Source organism: Xenopus laevis, chromosome 6S, assembly GCF_017654675.1.
Source record: "Xenopus laevis strain J_2021 chromosome 6S, Xenopus_laevis_v10.1, whole genome shotgun sequence".
NCBI classification, from domain to species: Eukaryota; Metazoa; Chordata; class Amphibia; order Anura; family Pipidae; genus Xenopus; species Xenopus laevis.
In genome coordinates, this window is record NC_054382.1 from 124,659,482 (window position 1) to 124,677,179 (window position 17,698).

General features: G+C 43.6%; 1 protein-coding gene across 1 annotated transcript in view; it reads right to left on the reverse strand.

Moving 5' to 3' along the window:
* The window catches only part of sntb1.S (syntrophin, beta 1 (dystrophin-associated protein A1, 59kDa, basic component 1) S homeolog), a 74,938-nt gene extending 57,603 nt beyond the window's left edge, over window positions 1-17,335 (reverse strand). Inside the window, exon 1 of the mRNA XM_018223926.2 lies at window positions 16,605-17,335. Coding sequence (XP_018079415.1) covers window positions 16,605-17,094 — 490 coding nt within the window. The 5' untranslated portion in view covers window positions 17,095-17,335. The remainder of the gene's footprint in view (window positions 1-16,604) is intronic.
* Between the last annotated feature and the right edge of the window lie 363 nt (window positions 17,336-17,698).

Genomic DNA, 17,698 nt, shown 5'->3' on the forward strand with positions numbered 1-17,698 from the left:
AATCGCCTTTTCTTTGGGGCGACTAATCTCCTAGTAGAATGCGAAATTGCCTGCGGCATGGCACACGCGGCACTTCGTTTTCCGAAGTTGCCTCACGAAGAAACTTCGGGCGACTTCAGAATAAGAAGCTACGCGTGTGCCATGCCGCAGGCGGTTTTTCATTATAGCCGGCGGAAGACGGGGAAGCCGTTCTGGGAGATTAGTCGCCCCAGAGAAGAGGCGATTAGTCGCCAATCGACTAAATCTCCCCGAATCGCCAGGTGTGCCACTACCCTTAGACTTCAAATACAACAGCCTTTTAGCAGACGAAGCCAAGACACAGGAGTTTATTGTGCCCTCAGCATTCACCGCTACATTCTTCTTTGCAACAGAATCTGCAAGTAGCACAGGTAACACTATGTGCTGACAACTGACATGCAGATAAAGCCTCGCAAATAAAACATTCGCCACTTTTTATCTCTCTCTCTCTCTCAACAGATAAAAGTCCCGTGAAATCACAGAATCTTCTTGGCTTATAACACACAGAGCCGTCAATCTGAGGAGCTGCAATCCTGCCCCAAAATAATGACCCATTTTGATAAGGTAAAAACGCACACCCTCTACAGCAAGTGAGGGGCACGGGTAAGATCCAACTCACAAAAGATGAAAGATTTGCACCAGGGCCCCTCGCTGTGAGACAGGCTCAAACCTTATTAAAACCTCAAAATCTATTTTATAAAAGTTAAAAACAGGACAAAGGAGCCGTATGTTCCCCCATAGAGAGATTCCCAAATTATCAGCGTACCGGAAAGCATTACACAGAAATGTTAGGATTTCACACTCCTGCTTCATTGTTAACTAAAGATGTGAAATTGAATTTTAAGGGCCAGTGACTTTGCAGAACTAGGAAGTGCTACTAGAAAGCAGTTTCAATTTCTTGTTTAACACAAATATAAACAAAAGACAATAGATATAAATAATAAAATGGTATTCTGGCCAGAGCTGGGTCAAGAAGGCCGGGCGTAGGGTTGCTACACAGCTCTTGATTAAATTACTTTGGGCGCCAGTGGTTCTTTAAAACAGCAGAACAATTTATTGAACTGGTGGTGCACTTCTCAATGGTCAATCACATATTCAAGGCGCATGCTCAGATGGTAACTCCACGAACAAGTAGTGGCAGCAGGTCATTTACACAGTTGTACTGTCTGATCCTTTGTTAGTCAGCTTTCTGAATTGAATCACCTTGGCTGCCTTTGGTGCACAATCCCCATTGAAGGTGATTCTGACAGCCGGTCTTACACTCCAAGGATCTCTCTATCCCTGAGCCTGACCACTTGAGTCCCTAACCTGGCGGCCTTGTCACCACAGGTGCTAACCCTTCACTAAACTCCTCATTGGAGCTTTAGCTGCTCACTAACTTTCCTGAACCTATCTGTCACTCCTATTGTGACATATTACAGTTTCTGACCTGACACTTGCTTGCTCCTATACTGAGGCCTACCTCCACCTCAGGCCCTCCCAGGCACACATCACCTCCCCAGCGAGTGGGTGCACCAGAAAGAGAGGCCGAACACATGGGAATATCCCTTTTATAACCTCTGGGAACTACTCCCACTCCCCTCTGGGAAAAAAGTCTAACACATTCCCTGGGGCATAGGAAAACCTTTACATTCCTTCATACAGAAAGGTGGCAAACCTAGCTGGGTACCCTAGGCAACCCAGCCGGCCACCTCGCCCCCTCCTCGTCACGCTCTGTGACGCCGTGTGGTGGTAGAAGGAGGAGTGCACAAAGAGGTGCAACGGAGACAAGCAGCGGTGGGGGTACAAGGGTCCGAACCAGGAATAGACAAATGAAAAGGTACGTGCCTGGCACCCACCATTACTGCACTATGCCTCTTCTGCCTCCGCCTTGTTCCAGCCTGGATTCTGCCTCCCCTTCAACAAAGCTGGGGCTCAGGCACACACTCTAGGAAGTGTTCACAATATATATCACCCGGACCATGGCCTGTTATGCCGTTACCACAGTGACGGAACTACCAGGAAGTGATTGCACGTGGGCCCACACCATCTTGAGGCCCACCAGAGGTTCGCACACATGTGAATCTGCACCCGGGCCTGGAGATGGATAGTTACGTTACTGCCTGACCACACCTCTTGCTCTTGTCATGATAAAATCTTGTGTAGTAAATTGAATAAAAATACCCTTTAATAAAGCCCAGTTACACAATTCCTCTCTCATATCCCCATAACAAATAAGCCTCGAGGTGTTTAATGTTCTTGTGAAAATGACAAAAATTGTTTGTGACCGACAGTTTTGGATTAAAAACGCACATGCCCCATCCCTGTAGCCCCTTAATGTCTTCTATTTAGTAGAATATTTCACATTTAAAAAAAAAATGAAAGCGTTGCTTGCCTTTTCTGATGTGTTTTCGTGTCTCTGCCTATTTGTAGGTGACTGCTGAGCTGAACCAATCTCAACCTCATAGATGAAAAGTTTCCTAGATCCTTCAGAGCACAAGCTGATTACTAAGAACTTCAAAGCAATACATGAATAATATGCAAGTGTGTGACATTTCATGCACGTGTAATTTAGAAATAAAATCAAATTTGACTTAAAGGAGAACTAAAGCCTAACTAAAGAAGTAGCTAGAAATGTTGTACATGATGTTTTGTGCTTCTGTACCAGCCCAAGGCAACCACAGCCCTTTAGCAGTAAAGATCTGTGTCTCCAAAGATGCCCCAGTAGCTCCCCATCTTCTTTTCTGCTGATTCACTGCACATGCTCTGTGCTGCTGTCACTTACTGAGCTTAGGGACCCACTCACAATATACAGTACACATAGAATAGAAATGTCACAATATAAGGCTGAATAGTAATTAATACAGATAATTACTACATGGCAGCACAGAAACCAGTGCAATTAGCATCAGAATTTAATAATCAGCAAACCTGTAGCATCAGCTTATATTACAGGGGAAGCTCATTTTCTGCTGGATAATTAGTGACGAGCCCTAAGCTTAGCTTCTCAACAGCCAATCAGAGCCCACTGAGCATGTGAGTGTCACAGACACTTTCCAAGATGGTGACCCCCCGTGACAAGTTTGAAGTCCTGGATCATTGCTGCTATTGACAAGCTCAAACTTTAGCCTCGCACAAAAAGTTTATTATGTAAAATATGGCGTTTTAGCCATAATTATTTTTAGTCTTTAGTTCTCCTTTAACCTTTAGTATATTGTAGTAAGTGATTTTCTAAGACAATTTGCAATTGGTTTTAATTTCCTATTATTTGTGGGTCTTTGAGTTATTTAGTTTTTTATTCAGCAGCTCTCCAGTTTGCAGTTTCAGCCATTTGGTTGCTAGGATCCAAATTACCCTAGCAACCATGGATTCATTTGAAAAAGAGACGGAAATATGAATAGGAGAGGCCTGAATAGAAAGATGAGTAATAAAAAGTAGCAATAACATTACATTTGTAGCCTTACAGAGCATTTGTTTTTGAGGGGGTCACTGACCCCACATGTAAAAACTGGAGTCAGAAGAAAAAGGCAAATCATTCAAAAACTCGAATAAATAAGACACGAAGATCAATCGAAAAGATGTTTAGAATTAGCCATTCTATAAGACAGACTGAAAGGAGCAGAGGTGGGAGCTAGAGACACCATTAGCTCTCCAGTTTGCAAAGTCAGCAATCTGGTTGCTAGGATCTAAATTACCCTAGCAACCGTGCATCGATTTGAATAAGAGACTGGAATATGAATAGGAGAGGCCTGAATAGAAAGATGAGTAATGCAAAGTAACAATAAAAATAAAGTTGTAGCCTTACAGAGCATTTGTTTTTTAGATGGGTCAGTCGGAAAAAGGAAAATAATTCAAAAACTATAAGAAAGAATAAATGAAGGCCAATTGAAAAGTTGTTTCTATAACATATTGAAAGTTAACATAAAAGAGGAACCACCAATCTAAATCTGGCGGCAGAGCTGGGGGCTTGAGGGGTACAGGGCCCATTTTCGTGATCCCGGAAGTAACATAAATGTGAAAGTGATGTCACAAGCACAGTGCGTGTGATGTCATTCCATGTGTTCAGGGGAGCAGTAAAGGTCCAGTGCCACCTTAATATATACCTGTCGAAAAGAGTATCTGGGCATCCCAGCAAAGGGCAACTTCAGCCACTCTATTATAGAAATACAACTCCCATCACCCTGCTCCAAGTAAAGTACAGGTATGGGACCTGTTATCCAGAATGCTCGAGACCTGGGCTTTTCCAGATATCTGATTTTTTACGTAATTTGTATCTTCATACCTTAAGTCTACTAGAAAATCATGTAAACATTAAATAAACCCAATAGGCTGGTTTTGCTTCCAATAAATCCATTAATGATATCTTAGTTGGGATCAAGTACAAGCTACTCTTTTATTATTACACAGAAAAATAAATTTTTAAAAATTTGGATTATTTGGATAAAAATGGAGTCTATGGGAGACGGCCATTCCGTAATTCGGAGCTTTCTGGATAACAGGTTTCCTGATAAGTGATCCCATACCTGTACTAAAATAAGCCTTTTTGGCCTATGCAGTTTACTAGGAACTGCTGGCACCACTCCACTTGTGTCTCCAGTTTCTCACTTTGCCCTTCGCTTGCCCAAGAGCTGCCATGTTAGCCGCTTCCAAACTTTCTGGCTCTTTCCCCGCAGAACTGTTTTGCTGCATGCGGCTAAATTCTCTGATCTCAGCGGGCGACTGCGTTATTTAGCAGGCATTTTCTGCTGCTGCCCCAAATATACTAATACTCGTCCAAGAAGGCCCAGGTAGAGCACCAGCCGGAGACTACATGACAGCTTAATAAACGACTAGCATTTATTTTTGTTAGCTTATATAACAACTTAAAGGGATACTGTCATGTGAAAAAATTTTTTTTCAAAATGAATCAGTTAATAGTGCTGCTCCAGCAGAATTCTGCACTGAAATCGGTTTCTCAAAAGAGCAAACAGATTTTTTTATATTCGATTTTGAAATCTGACATGGGGCTAGACATATTGTCAATTTCCCAGCTGCCCCAAGTCATGTGACTTGTGCTCTGATAAAATTCAATCACTCTTCACTGCTGTACTGCAAGTTGGAGTGATATCACCCCCTCCCTTTCCCTCCAGCAGTCAAACAAAAGAACAATGGGAAGGTAACCAGATAGCAGCTCCCTAACACAAGATAACAGCTGCCTGGTAGATCTAAGAACAGCACTCAATAGTAAAAATCCATGTCCCACTGAGACACATTCAGTTACATTGAGAAGGAAAAACAGCAGCCTGCCAGAAAGCATTTCTCTCCTAAAGTGCAGGCACAAGTCACATGACTTGGGGCAGCAGGGAAATTGACAAAATGTCTAGCCCCATGTCAGATTTCAAAATTTAATATAAAAAAATCTGTTTGCTCTTTTGAGAAATGGATTTCAGTGCAGAATTCTGCTGGAGTAGCACTATTAACTGATGCGTTTTGAAAAAAAAACATGTTTTCCGATGACAGGATCACTTTAAAGGGTCATGAATCTCACCAATTACTGAAAACAAAGACACGTCCTGGTTAGAGGGCATAATGAAATAAACTGTCATTTTAAACAACTTTCCAATATTCATTAAACATGTTCAATGGTTTTAAAGTTATGTAATTGCTATTAAAAGCAGAAACTCTCAGGCTCTTTGCATTCTCTGCACTGCTGTTTCCAACTCCTGAAACAATGTGGCGGAAGTTGGTTGGTTGGAGGAGAACCGGCCTGCTACACTTTTTGAAGTGTAAGAACTCATGCAATATAAAAGGGCACGTTATATATTAATAATCATAGTTTCACAATGCAAGGTCACTCAGCGTTCTGTGCCAAATTGTGCAGGTGGGAGCGTGCCCAGGAAACTCTCTCTTGCACAATCTGTCTGCACTTCCGAGGAATACGGATGCACCGCTTTAAATCAGATTAAAGGAATTGGTGCAAACCCCCTTCTCTTACATTATGTTACAAATGTGATTATGAGGACATTATCCTTAACTGTTGCAGTGACTGATACAAATTCCTGATTATATTAAAAGAGAACTAAATCCGAAAAATGAATATGACTGGATATGTCATATTTTATATAGTGAACTTATTGCACGAGGCTAAAGTTTCAGCTTGTCAATAGCAGCAATGATCCAGGACTTCAAACTTGTCACAGGGGGTCACCATCTTGGAAAGTGTCTGTGACACTCACATGCTCAGTGGGCTCTGATTGGCTGTTGAGAAGCTAAGCTTAGGGCTCGTCACTAATTATCCAGCAGAAAATGAGCTTCCCTGGCTGTAATATAAGCTGATGCTACAGGTTTGCTGATTATTAAATTCTGATGCTAATTGCACTGGTTTCTGTGCTGCCATGTAGTAATTATCTGTATTAATTACTAATCAGCCTTATATTGTGACATTTCTATTCTATGTGTACTGTATATTGTGAGTGGGTCCCTAAGCTCAGTAAGTGACAGCAGCACAGAGCATGTGCAGTGAATCAGCAGAAAAGAAGATGGGGAGCTACTGGGGCATCTTTGGAGACACAGATCTTTACTGCGAAAGGGCTGTGGTTGCCTTGGGCTGGTACAGAAGCACAAAACATAATGTACAACATTTATAGCTACTTCTTTGGTTAGGCTTTAGTTCTCCTTTAAGTCAAATTTGATTTTATTTCTAAATTACACTGTTTACACTGCAAATAATTCACTCTACAATACAAAATTTCATTCCTGAACCAACAAGTGTATTTTTTAGTTGTAATATTGGTGTTTAGGTGCATCTCAGGTCATTTTGCCTGGTCATGTGATTTCAGAAAGAGCCAGCACTTTAGGATGGAACTGCTTTCTGGCAGACTGTTGTTTCTCCTACTCAATGTAACTGAATATGTCTCAGTGGGACCTGGATTGTACTATTGAGTGTTGTTCTTAGATCTACCAGGCAGCTGTTATCTTGTGTTAGGGAGCTGCTATCTGGTTACCTTCCCATTGTTCTTTTGTTTGGCTGCTGGGGGGGGGGGAAGGGAGGGGGTGATATCACTCCAACTTGCAGTACAGCAGTAAAGAGTGACTGAAGTCAGAGCACAAGTCACATGACTGGGGGCAGCTGGGAAACTGACAATATATCTAGCCCCATGTCAGATTTCAAAATTAAATTTAAAAAAATCTGTTTGCTCTTTTGAGAAACTGATTTCAGTGCAGAATTCTGCTGGAGCAGCACTATTAACTGATGCGTTTTGAAAAAACATTTTTTCCCCATGACAGTATCCCTTTAAGGACAGGGCAGGAAATGAATGAGCAGCAGGGGCATTAATAAATGATTCCTATCCTATGTGTCCAAGCAACCAGATACTATGGATAGAGAGCCTAGCAATGAAAACTGGAACAACGGGCTTGCAATCTAAATTCCAAGCTGCACAGAAAAAAATGGAGTCATTCTAATATGACTAAAAAAACAAGACGGATCACAGAATAAATTACCATGGCTCTGTCTACATCAGGATATAATGGGGGTTCAGTTGGGATGGGTCAGGTGTGTGTTGGGCCTCATATTGCTTATTGGCAGGGCCCACCTCTCAGAGGGCCAGTCGGCTAATACCTGGAGTCCCTGCTAACTTCACATAGGTATTGTAGTATAGGGCCACATGAATACTGATGGCAGCCCTGTATCACAATAATGTTTTGTGGTCCCACCTATATATTAGGCATAATACATTTCCCTGATTTTACATTTTCCTCTGTATATACTGTACTGTATATATAATGCAGAATACACTGTATATAATGCCGAATACACTGTATATAATGCCGCATACACTTTATATAATGCCGCATACATTTTATATAATGCAGCATACACTTTATTTAATGCAGCATACACTGTATATAATGCCGCATACACTTTATATAATGCCGCATACATTTTATATAATGCCACATACACTTTATTTAATGCAGAATACACTGTATATAATGCCAAATACACTTTATATAGTCACACATAAACACAATGACCCCAGTGCAAAACACAATTGCTTTATGGTGCCAATAAATATTCTCCTTGCTCTTCTACCGCGCCTGCTGGGAAAGGTTATGGGTTTCCATGTGTGTTTTTTATGTATGCCAGGAATGTGCCCTGTATGATGAGGCCCCCAGAGGCCACCTAAATTATAGCATTTTCTGATCATGCCTGGAAGAATGGTACTCAATTACAATGTTATTAATAGGGGTGATATATGACATATACAGAGCGCTGGTATTACCAGTGGGTCCTCTAAATGCCAACAGTACAAAAATGTTAGTGTGAGCGAACATCTTGTGTGTTCAATGCCCCATTTCAAATACCACCAGCCAATACAACATCACATTCCACTGTAGGCAATAGCACAACCTTGAGCAGTAATGTAGCACATGTACGCCACACAGAAAGACAGCTATAGGCCAGTAGCCCGCGCAATAACAGGACTGTAACTGAACCTCTATGTGTCACAAAATAACACAGTATTATTAAAGGGGTTGTTCACCTTTGAGTTAACTTTTTATACAATGTAGAGAGCGATATTCGGAGACATTTTACAATTGGTTTTCATTTTTTTATTGTTTGCGGATTTTGAGCTATTTGGTTTTTTATTCTCTCCAATTTGCAATCTGGTTGCTAGGGTCCAACTTCCCCTAGAAACCATATGCCGATTTGAAGAAGCAACTAGAATATAAATAGGAGAGGGACTGAATAGAAAGATGAGTAATAAAAATAGGCATGCACTGAATCCACTATTTTGGATTCGGCCAAACCACCGAATACTTCGCAAAAGATTTGGCCGAATACCGAACCGAATCCTTATTTGCATATGCAAATTAAGGGTGGGAAAGGGAAAACTATTTTTACTTCCTTGTTTTGTGACAAAAAGTCACGCGATTTTTATAACTAAAAAATAATGCTTAGAATTAGCTATTCTATAACATACTAAAAATTACCATTATAAAAAAAGTTTAATAATTATATCCTGGCAGTATAATGTGTTTCAGTATAAAGCAGTGGCTGAGCCATTTAAATAGCATCCTATACAAATAAACACATAACGCAGCTTGGGGAGACTACGGTTGAAAGTATCAAACGTTCAGAATGTGGCGCTGATTAAACATAAAAGTCCAGTCGGCACAGTTGTTCAGAGTTGCACAACAAGCCACAATTATACACCTCCGTCCAGTTTAATTGTACCCTTCTATCTTTAGATTTTTATATAGGAATGAGAAAGGCATTTTCCCTTTCCCAGGAACTAAAATAGTGATCGTTCCACGGGCGCTGACTGTCGGGGAGGCCCTGGGAAAATGGTATAGTCCTACAGGAATGCTGGGTTAAAGGGAAAGCAATAGTCATGTCATGCACATTGCACATACACATTAATCTGGTTCTGCCGCAAACAAGGGACTGTGCTCCAGTGGAATCACATGCAGATAATGAATAATGGCTGGCGGATACAGAAACGTGGAATGGATTAGGGTTCAGCGACGAGTCAGTAAGAAAATTTGCCATAAAAATCACCAGGAAATTTTCCTGCTTATTAAAGTGCAATTTTTTTTATCATTTGAGTTGGCCTTTATTTTTGTACGGCGTTTGAATTATGTAACATGCTCAGCAGCAGTGGCTTGGCTAGATATTACTGGGCCAGCAGCAAATTATTTTTTAGGCCCCCAAAATGTTACTTCCCACCTTAAAATGATACTAATACTAATATAAAACTGACTTTTTAAAAATGTAATGTCCTTTAAAAGTTGGGACGCACCAAATTCAGGATTCAGTATGGAATTCGGCCTTTTTCAGCAGGATTCGGATTTGGCCGAATACTTCTGCCCGCCCGAATCCTAATTTGAATACGCAAATTAGGGGCGGGAGTAGTGCTTGAATTGGAGTGAAAAAAGTGGAGGGATGCTCTGGGTGGTGAGCGTCACACTGTGTGCTAAAAGAAGCCCCTTTGTCACCTGCCTTTCTTTAAAGGGAAACTAAAGCTAAATCATGAAGTGTAATTAAAATGCTCAGCGTTATGGACTCTGACCCACTTGCTATGAAAATCCAGTTGGGATCCAAAGAGCATTTGAGTGTAGTTTTCAAGAGACTGGGGGAACGGCGCGTCACAGCAGGGGGATGGGGGGCCCTGGACTGGAGTCCCGGTGGGCCCCGGGCCCCACAGTCCGACCCTGCCGCCACCCGCCCTCGACTTCCGGGTTCCTTTTATAGACCCGCAAAAAAGGACGGGCGAGAGGCGCGCGTCTATAAAAGTTCAACCTGGAAGTTGGAAGCCCGCATTTGGAAGGTCAGAAGAGCTCAACCGGCACCAGCCCATGACCTGGAAAGGGGGTGCGAGGTCGGCCCGCACATCACTATCACACACCAATACTTTCTGGTTTCACCTACTTTAAAGCAAAGCCATTTTGCTATTTCCATTGTAGTATTTCCTTCTAATGCACAGTATGATGCCCAGTATGCATAGATTTAAGTAAGTACTGTATGTGACCTGGAGGGACCCCAAAATCGAAATTTTGAATTTGCCTTCTTGGCTGACAATTCATCTTCTGCAATCACAGCTCCTTGTCTGTGTATTGTGTGTCATAACATAGCACAACCCCATCATATTCTATATGACCCAAGATTATTTCATATATATCATTCTCTCATTATTCCTTAATCTGCATCTGTTTAATACCTCCATTTTCCCCTGTTTTCTTCTTCTCTCCTTTTCTCTATAACCCTCCCTGATGCCTCCACCCCCTTTATCTGTTTAACACTATTCTAACTCTTCTCTACTTCTCTCCCAGCAATCTTTTCTCTCCTTTTATCCTATATATATTTAACTATATTATATTTTACCTCATTTTCATTTTATTTGCATGCAAAAGTTGAGAGGAGCAAAAAAAAATTCCGGAATTCAAAACTCTTGCATCCCCACTGAGGGGATACTATTTCACAGAAATAAAAAAAGTGAAGGGATGGCATCCCTCTGCATCCCACCCCAATTACAGCACTGATTTAGACAGAATATGACTCCATTACTCAATGTTGTTTTTCAAGGGAACATGTGGCACCTTGATAAATGTGCCCAAGAGAGGTCATTGGGTGCTTAGAAGCCGGTTTCCACACTTTTCACCCTGTACTGTGCCTTTGGCTTCTCCTGCATTTTCCAAATGAATACAGAGCTGCCTGTGTAGTGTAGGGCAGAGCTATATTCACGAGGGGCAGCAAGTATAATTTTTGACAGACCATTTGGCCTTTCTTGGCCTTTATTATTACAACCCTTGTATGCCAAACATTTCAACTTGCATTCAGTTTCCAATAAACATTCCAAGATTAGATGGCGTACCATGATTAGATGCTGTGTGCAGATAAGATGCTGTACAATGATAAGATGATGTACCCTGATAAGATGCTGTGTGCAGATAAGATGGCATACACCTTGATAAGATATTACAACACGTGTGCCATTTTAAAGGGATGGTTCACCTTTAATTTAACTTTTAGTATGTTATAAAATGGCTAATTCGAAGCAATTTTTCAATCGGTTTCATTATTTCTTTTTTTATAGTTTTTGAATTAGGAAATTAAAACCAATTGCAAATTGTCTCAGACTATGGCCTTCTACATCATACTTTATCAAAGGTCGAATTTTGAATTTATGCAATTTTTTTTTATTCTAATAAATAAATTAGTTCACTTCCGGGTATGTGACGTCACATTCGCCTGCGTCATTTCCGTGGACCATACGTCCAGCAGAGCGATGCAAGCTATGCCCTTAGCCTGTCTCCCTAGCAACGAACAAATACAACACTACACCATTGTGTATGCTGCAGCCCAGCAACCTTCCCATGATGGACACTCCTTTCATCCAATAGCCTGGACGCTGTCAGTTACTTTTAGTAGTATACTTATCCACCAATTCTTTCTTAGAGCTAAAATCATTATGATGTATACATTGAATCCCCTATCTACCATAAATGTATCAATAACAAATTATCATAACATAGATAAAAGTAGCATGAGATTCTCAGTCCCTGTTTGAACCCTGCAGACGCACACTGCACAAACATGCTGGGAAACAGAGGAACGTGCTACCCTACAGTAACCTCCCAACCATAGAACTGGAAAGGGAATATGAGGAGAGGGGATACAAGGAGAGGGGATACAGAGATAAAAGGAGAGGGGATACAAGGAGAGGGGATACAAGGAGAGGGGATACAGAGATAAAAGGAGAGGGGATACAAGGAGAGGGGATACAGAGATAAAAGGAGAGGGGATACAAGGAGAGGGGATACAGAGATAAAAGGAGAGGGGATACAAGGAGAGGGGATACAAGGAGAGGGGATACAGAGATAAAAGGAGAGGGGATACAAGGAGAGGGGATACAAGGAAAAGGAGAGGGGATACAAGGAGAGGGGATACAGAGATAAAAGGAGAGGGGATACAAGGAGAGGGGATACAAGGATAAAAGGAGAGGGGATACAGAGATACAATGAGAGGAGATACAGTAATACAAGGTGAGGGGATACAAGGAGATGGGATACAGAGATACGAGGAGAGGGGATACAGAGATAAAAGGAGAGGGGATACAAGGAGAGGGATACAGAGATACAAGGAGAGGGGATACAGAGATACAATGAGAGGAGATACAGTAATACAAGGAGGGGGGATACAAGGAGATGGGATACAGAGATATGAGGAGAGGGGATACAGAGATAAAAGGAGAGGGGATACAAGGAGAGGGAAAAAGGGATACAAGAAGAGGGGATACAGAGATACAAGGAAAGGGGATACAAGGTGAGGGGATACAGAGATACAAGGAAAGGGGACACAGAGATACAAGGAGAGGGGATACAGGGATACAAGTAGAGGGGATACAAGAAGAGGGGATACAGGGATACAAGGAGAGGGGATACAGAGATGCAAGGAGAGGGGGTACAGGGAGGGATACAAGGAGAGGGGATACAGGGATACAAGTAGAGGGGATGCAGAGATACAAGGAGAGGGGATACAGGGATACAAGGAGAGGGGATACAAGGAGAGGGGATACAGGGATACAAGGAGAGGGGATACAGAGATGCAAGGAGAGGGGATACAGGGATACAAGGAGAGGGGGTACAGGGATACAAGTAGAGGGGATACAAGGAGAGGGGATACAGGGATACAAGTAGAGGGGATACAAGGAGAGGGGATACAGGGATACAAGTAGAGGGGATACAGAGATGCAAGGAGAGGGGATACAGGGATACAAGAAGAGGGGATACAGAGATACAATGAGAGGAGATACAGTAATACAAGGTGAGGGGATACAAGGAGATGGGATACAGAGATACGAGGAGAGGGGATACAGAGATAAAAGGAGAGGGGATACAAGGAGAGGGATACAGAGATACAAGGAGAGGGGATACAGAGATACAATGAGAGGAGATACAGTAATACAAGGAGGGGGGATACAAGGAGATGGGATACAGAGATATGAGGAGAGGGGATACAGAGATAAAAGGAGAGGGGATACAAGGAGAGGGAAAAAGGGATACAAGAAGAGGGGATACAGAGATACAAGGAAAGGGGATACAAGGTGAGGGGATACAGAGATACAAGGAAAGGGGACACAGAGATACAAGGAGAGGGGATACAGGGATACAAGTAGAGGGGATACAAGAAGAGGGGATACAGGGATACAAGGAGAGGGGATACAGAGATGCAAGGAGAGGGGGTACAGGGAGGGATACAAGGAGAGGGGATACAGGGATACAAGTAGAGGGGATGCAGAGATACAAGGAGAGGGGATACAGGGATACAAGGAGAGGGGATACAAGGAGAGGGGATACAGGGATACAAGGAGAGGGGATACAGAGATGCAAGGAGAGGGGATACAGGGATACAAGGAGAGGGGGTACAGGGATACAAGTAGAGGGGATACAAGGAGAGGGGATACAGGGATACAAGTAGAGGGGATACAAGGAGAGGGGATACAGGGATACAAGTAGAGGGGATACAGAGATGCAAGGAGAGGGGATACAGGGATACAAGAAGAGGGGATACAGAGATACAAGGAGAGGGGCTACAGGGAGAGGGGATACAGGGATTCAATGAGAGGGGATACAGAGATACAAGGAGAGGGGGTACAGGGATACAAGGAGAGGGGATACACAGATAGGGGGATTGGGGCTCTGAGAATACAGAGGGCAATACTAATATAATAATGGGAAAGGCTTGGCCCTAAACACTGTTTGTTCACACCTCCCTGAATTGCATCAGGGGGGCACAGCGAGGACAGTTTTCCAGGCAAAATCTAAGGTGAAAGGGGCCCAGCTGTGCTGCACTCTCTGAAAAAGCCCCCCTTAAGATCATGCAAAGACCCAAAGTGGCGAAGGAAGCTGTGGAAAGACCCAAAGTTGCAGAAAGACCCAAAAACGAATGCTGTAGAAAAAAAACGAATAATTTGCCATCACCGAGGTCAAGAAAGAAGAAGCTAAGTTCCACTGATGAACATCGAGAAAGGGAGTAGATCCCCCAAACTCAATAAACCAAAAATATTCCTCACATTTTGCATGTGCCATCTGATTGGCTTCTTGTTCTGGCTGTATTTGGAACCCCTAAGCAACACAGTTCCCAGACAGAGCACCACCTAAGTTTACATTTTTTTATGGGGCCCTGATCACCAATAGTATTAACTTGTAAGGGGGGCTTGGCCATCAATTGGGTTTAGCATTCATGTATTAGTTTACTTTTACTTTAGGTTACATGTTTTACTGTGTTTTGGGGGGGTGTGGTGTTGGGCAGGGCCCAGAAAAAGTTGTTGTACGGAGCCCCGTGATTTATGATGGAGGCCCTACTTGCAATAGAAGGTAAATTACACAATATTCTCTAATTTCCTCCCCAGCACCCAAGAAGTGAAAGCTACAAAAACATTTGACACCTACAAGTTAGTGGGGGGGGGGGTATAATGGAACCTGAGTATCAGGAAATTCACTGCCTGCACGGCTGCTAATGAAGTCTGTTTATTTCATTAATGCTTGGGATTCCTTTTCCGGAACTGCTTGTCCATACATATAGTATATGAGTAAATAATGAGCCATTACAGAGGCAGGGGAATGCAAACCTACTGTTCACTGTCGTTGCAGGGTTATTGGTGGTGCCCTAGTATCAAGTCCCTTCCCAGAGACTATTATCCCACTGTTACTATAGACACCATCTCTCCCTACTATACCTGCTATCCCACAGTCACACTCCCTTCCCAGAGACTATTATCCCACTGTTACTATAGACACCATCTCTCCCTACTATACCTGCTATCCCACAGTCACACTCCCTTCCCAGAGACTATTATCCACTGTTAAGATAGGCACCATCTCTCCTACTATACCTGCTATCCCACAGTCACATTCCCTTCCCAGAGACTATTATCCACTGTTACTATAGGCACCATCTCTCCCTACTATACCTGCTATCCCACAGTCACACTCCCTTCCCAGAGACTATTATCCCACTGTTACTATAGACACCATCTCTCCCTACTATACCTGCTATCCTACAGTCACACTCCCTTCCCAGAGACTATTATCCCACTGTTACTATAGGCACCATCTCTCCCTACTATACCTGCTATCCCACAGTCACATTCCCTTCCCAGAGACTATTATCCACTGTTACTATAGGCACCATCTCTCCCTACTATACCTGCTATCCCACAGTCACACTCCCTTCCCAGAGACTATTATCCCACTGTTACTATAGGCACCATCTCTCCCTACTATACCTGCTATCCCACAGTCACACTCCCTTCCCAGAGACTATTATCCCACTGTTACTATAGGCACCATCTCTCCCTACTATACCTGCTATCCCACAGTCACACTCCCTTCCCAGAGACTATTATCCCACTGTTACTATAGGCACCATCTCTCCCTACTATACCTGCTATCCCACAGTCACACTCCCTTCCCAGAGACTATTATCCACTGTTACTATAGGCACTATCTCTCCCTACTATACCTGCTATCCCACAGTCACACTCCCTTCCCAGAGACTATTATCCACTGTTACTATAGACACCATCTCTCCCTACTATACCTGTTATCCCACAGTCACACTCCCATCCCAGAGACTATTATCCACTGTTACTATAGACACCATCTCTCCCTACTATACCTGCTATCCCACAGTCACACTCCCTTCCCAGAGACTATTATCCACTGTTACTATAGGCACCATCTCTCCCTACTATACCTGCTATCCCACAGTCACACTCCCTTCCCAGAGACTATTATCCCCACTGTTACTATAGGCACCATCTCTCCCTACTATACCTGCTATCCCACAGCCACTCTCCCTTCCCAGAGACTATTATCATCATCATTTATTTATATAGCGCTGTCAAGATACGCAGTGCTTACTATTATCCCTATACTATAGACAGGTATAGACCTGTACAGATAGTGTTGTGAATAGTTAGTAGAACACATACTCTGTGGTCACCAGGTTGCAGTCCTGAATGGAAATATCTTTGGTTGAGTCAGTGGCACTGGCTGCCCAGGTTATAAGTGGCACATGCCCCAGTAGAGATGGCACATGCCCCTATGGCTACACTTACCCTCCAGTATCACCTCTCTGCCAGTTTTCTTTAGCACCTGCACCGCCTCATCATGAGTGACATCCCTCAGATCCAGCCCATTGACAGCTAGTATGGCATCTCCCACATACAAGGACTGAGTCAGGTCGGCCGCTAGTCCCTTGAAGATCTTGCTGATGAGAATGGGCATCTTGTTTTCCTTGCCCCCTTTGATACTGATGCCCAGCCCCCCCAGCTCCTGCTTCAGCACCTTCACTGGCCTCTTCTTGTTGCCAATGGCCTCGGGCACAGAGTCGGGCAGTTCAGTGAAGGCGGTCCTGACCCCCGGGGAGCAGTTGCTGCTGTTGGTGCCATTGGTGAAGGTGTTAGAGCTCGGGGAATCCTCCGGGTGCTCCTCGTCGCTCAGGACCAGGGTTCCCTCGTACAAGTTGCCCAGAACTTTGTGCCAGCGCCCCCGGAGCAGCACTTCCAGCCCCCCGCTCCTGTGCGCTCCTCCTGCAGCTACAGCCATGCCCAGACTCTTCCTCCCATCGCCGGTGCGTGAGGGCAGCACTTTCTCCTCCAGGCAGTCCCGGTACAACTAATCTCCCTGCTGCTGCCGAGTCTTGCCGAGTTCTGCCGAGTTCTACCGAGTTCTGCCGCGGGGCGGAGCGACACTGGAGAAACCCGAGAAGCGCTGAGGTGACAAAGCCCAAGAAGTAACAGCTGCCAGTGTCTGTCAGCAGGAGAGGCGACACGAACTTCTTCTTACTGCTCCGAACGGACCCGGACAACTCTCTGCCATTTTCCTCATTACTGGCTGAACCATTGCGCACACTGACATCTCCCGGCGCTCACAGGAACTGCAGCCGTGGGAATTGATTGGAATTTCTGTTACTCAGACCGGCCTGGGACATTCTGTGACCCTATTCTCTGTCTGTCTGTAGCCCTAGTCTCTGTATCTGTAGCCCTAGTCTCTGTCTGTAGCCCTAGTCTCTGTCTGTCTGTAGCCCTAGTCTCTGTCTGTCTGTAGCCCTAGTCTCTGTATCTGTAGCCCTAGTCTCTGTCTCTCTGTAGCCCTAGTCTCTGTATCTGTAGCCCTAGTCTCTGTATCTGTAGCCCTAGTCTCTGTATCT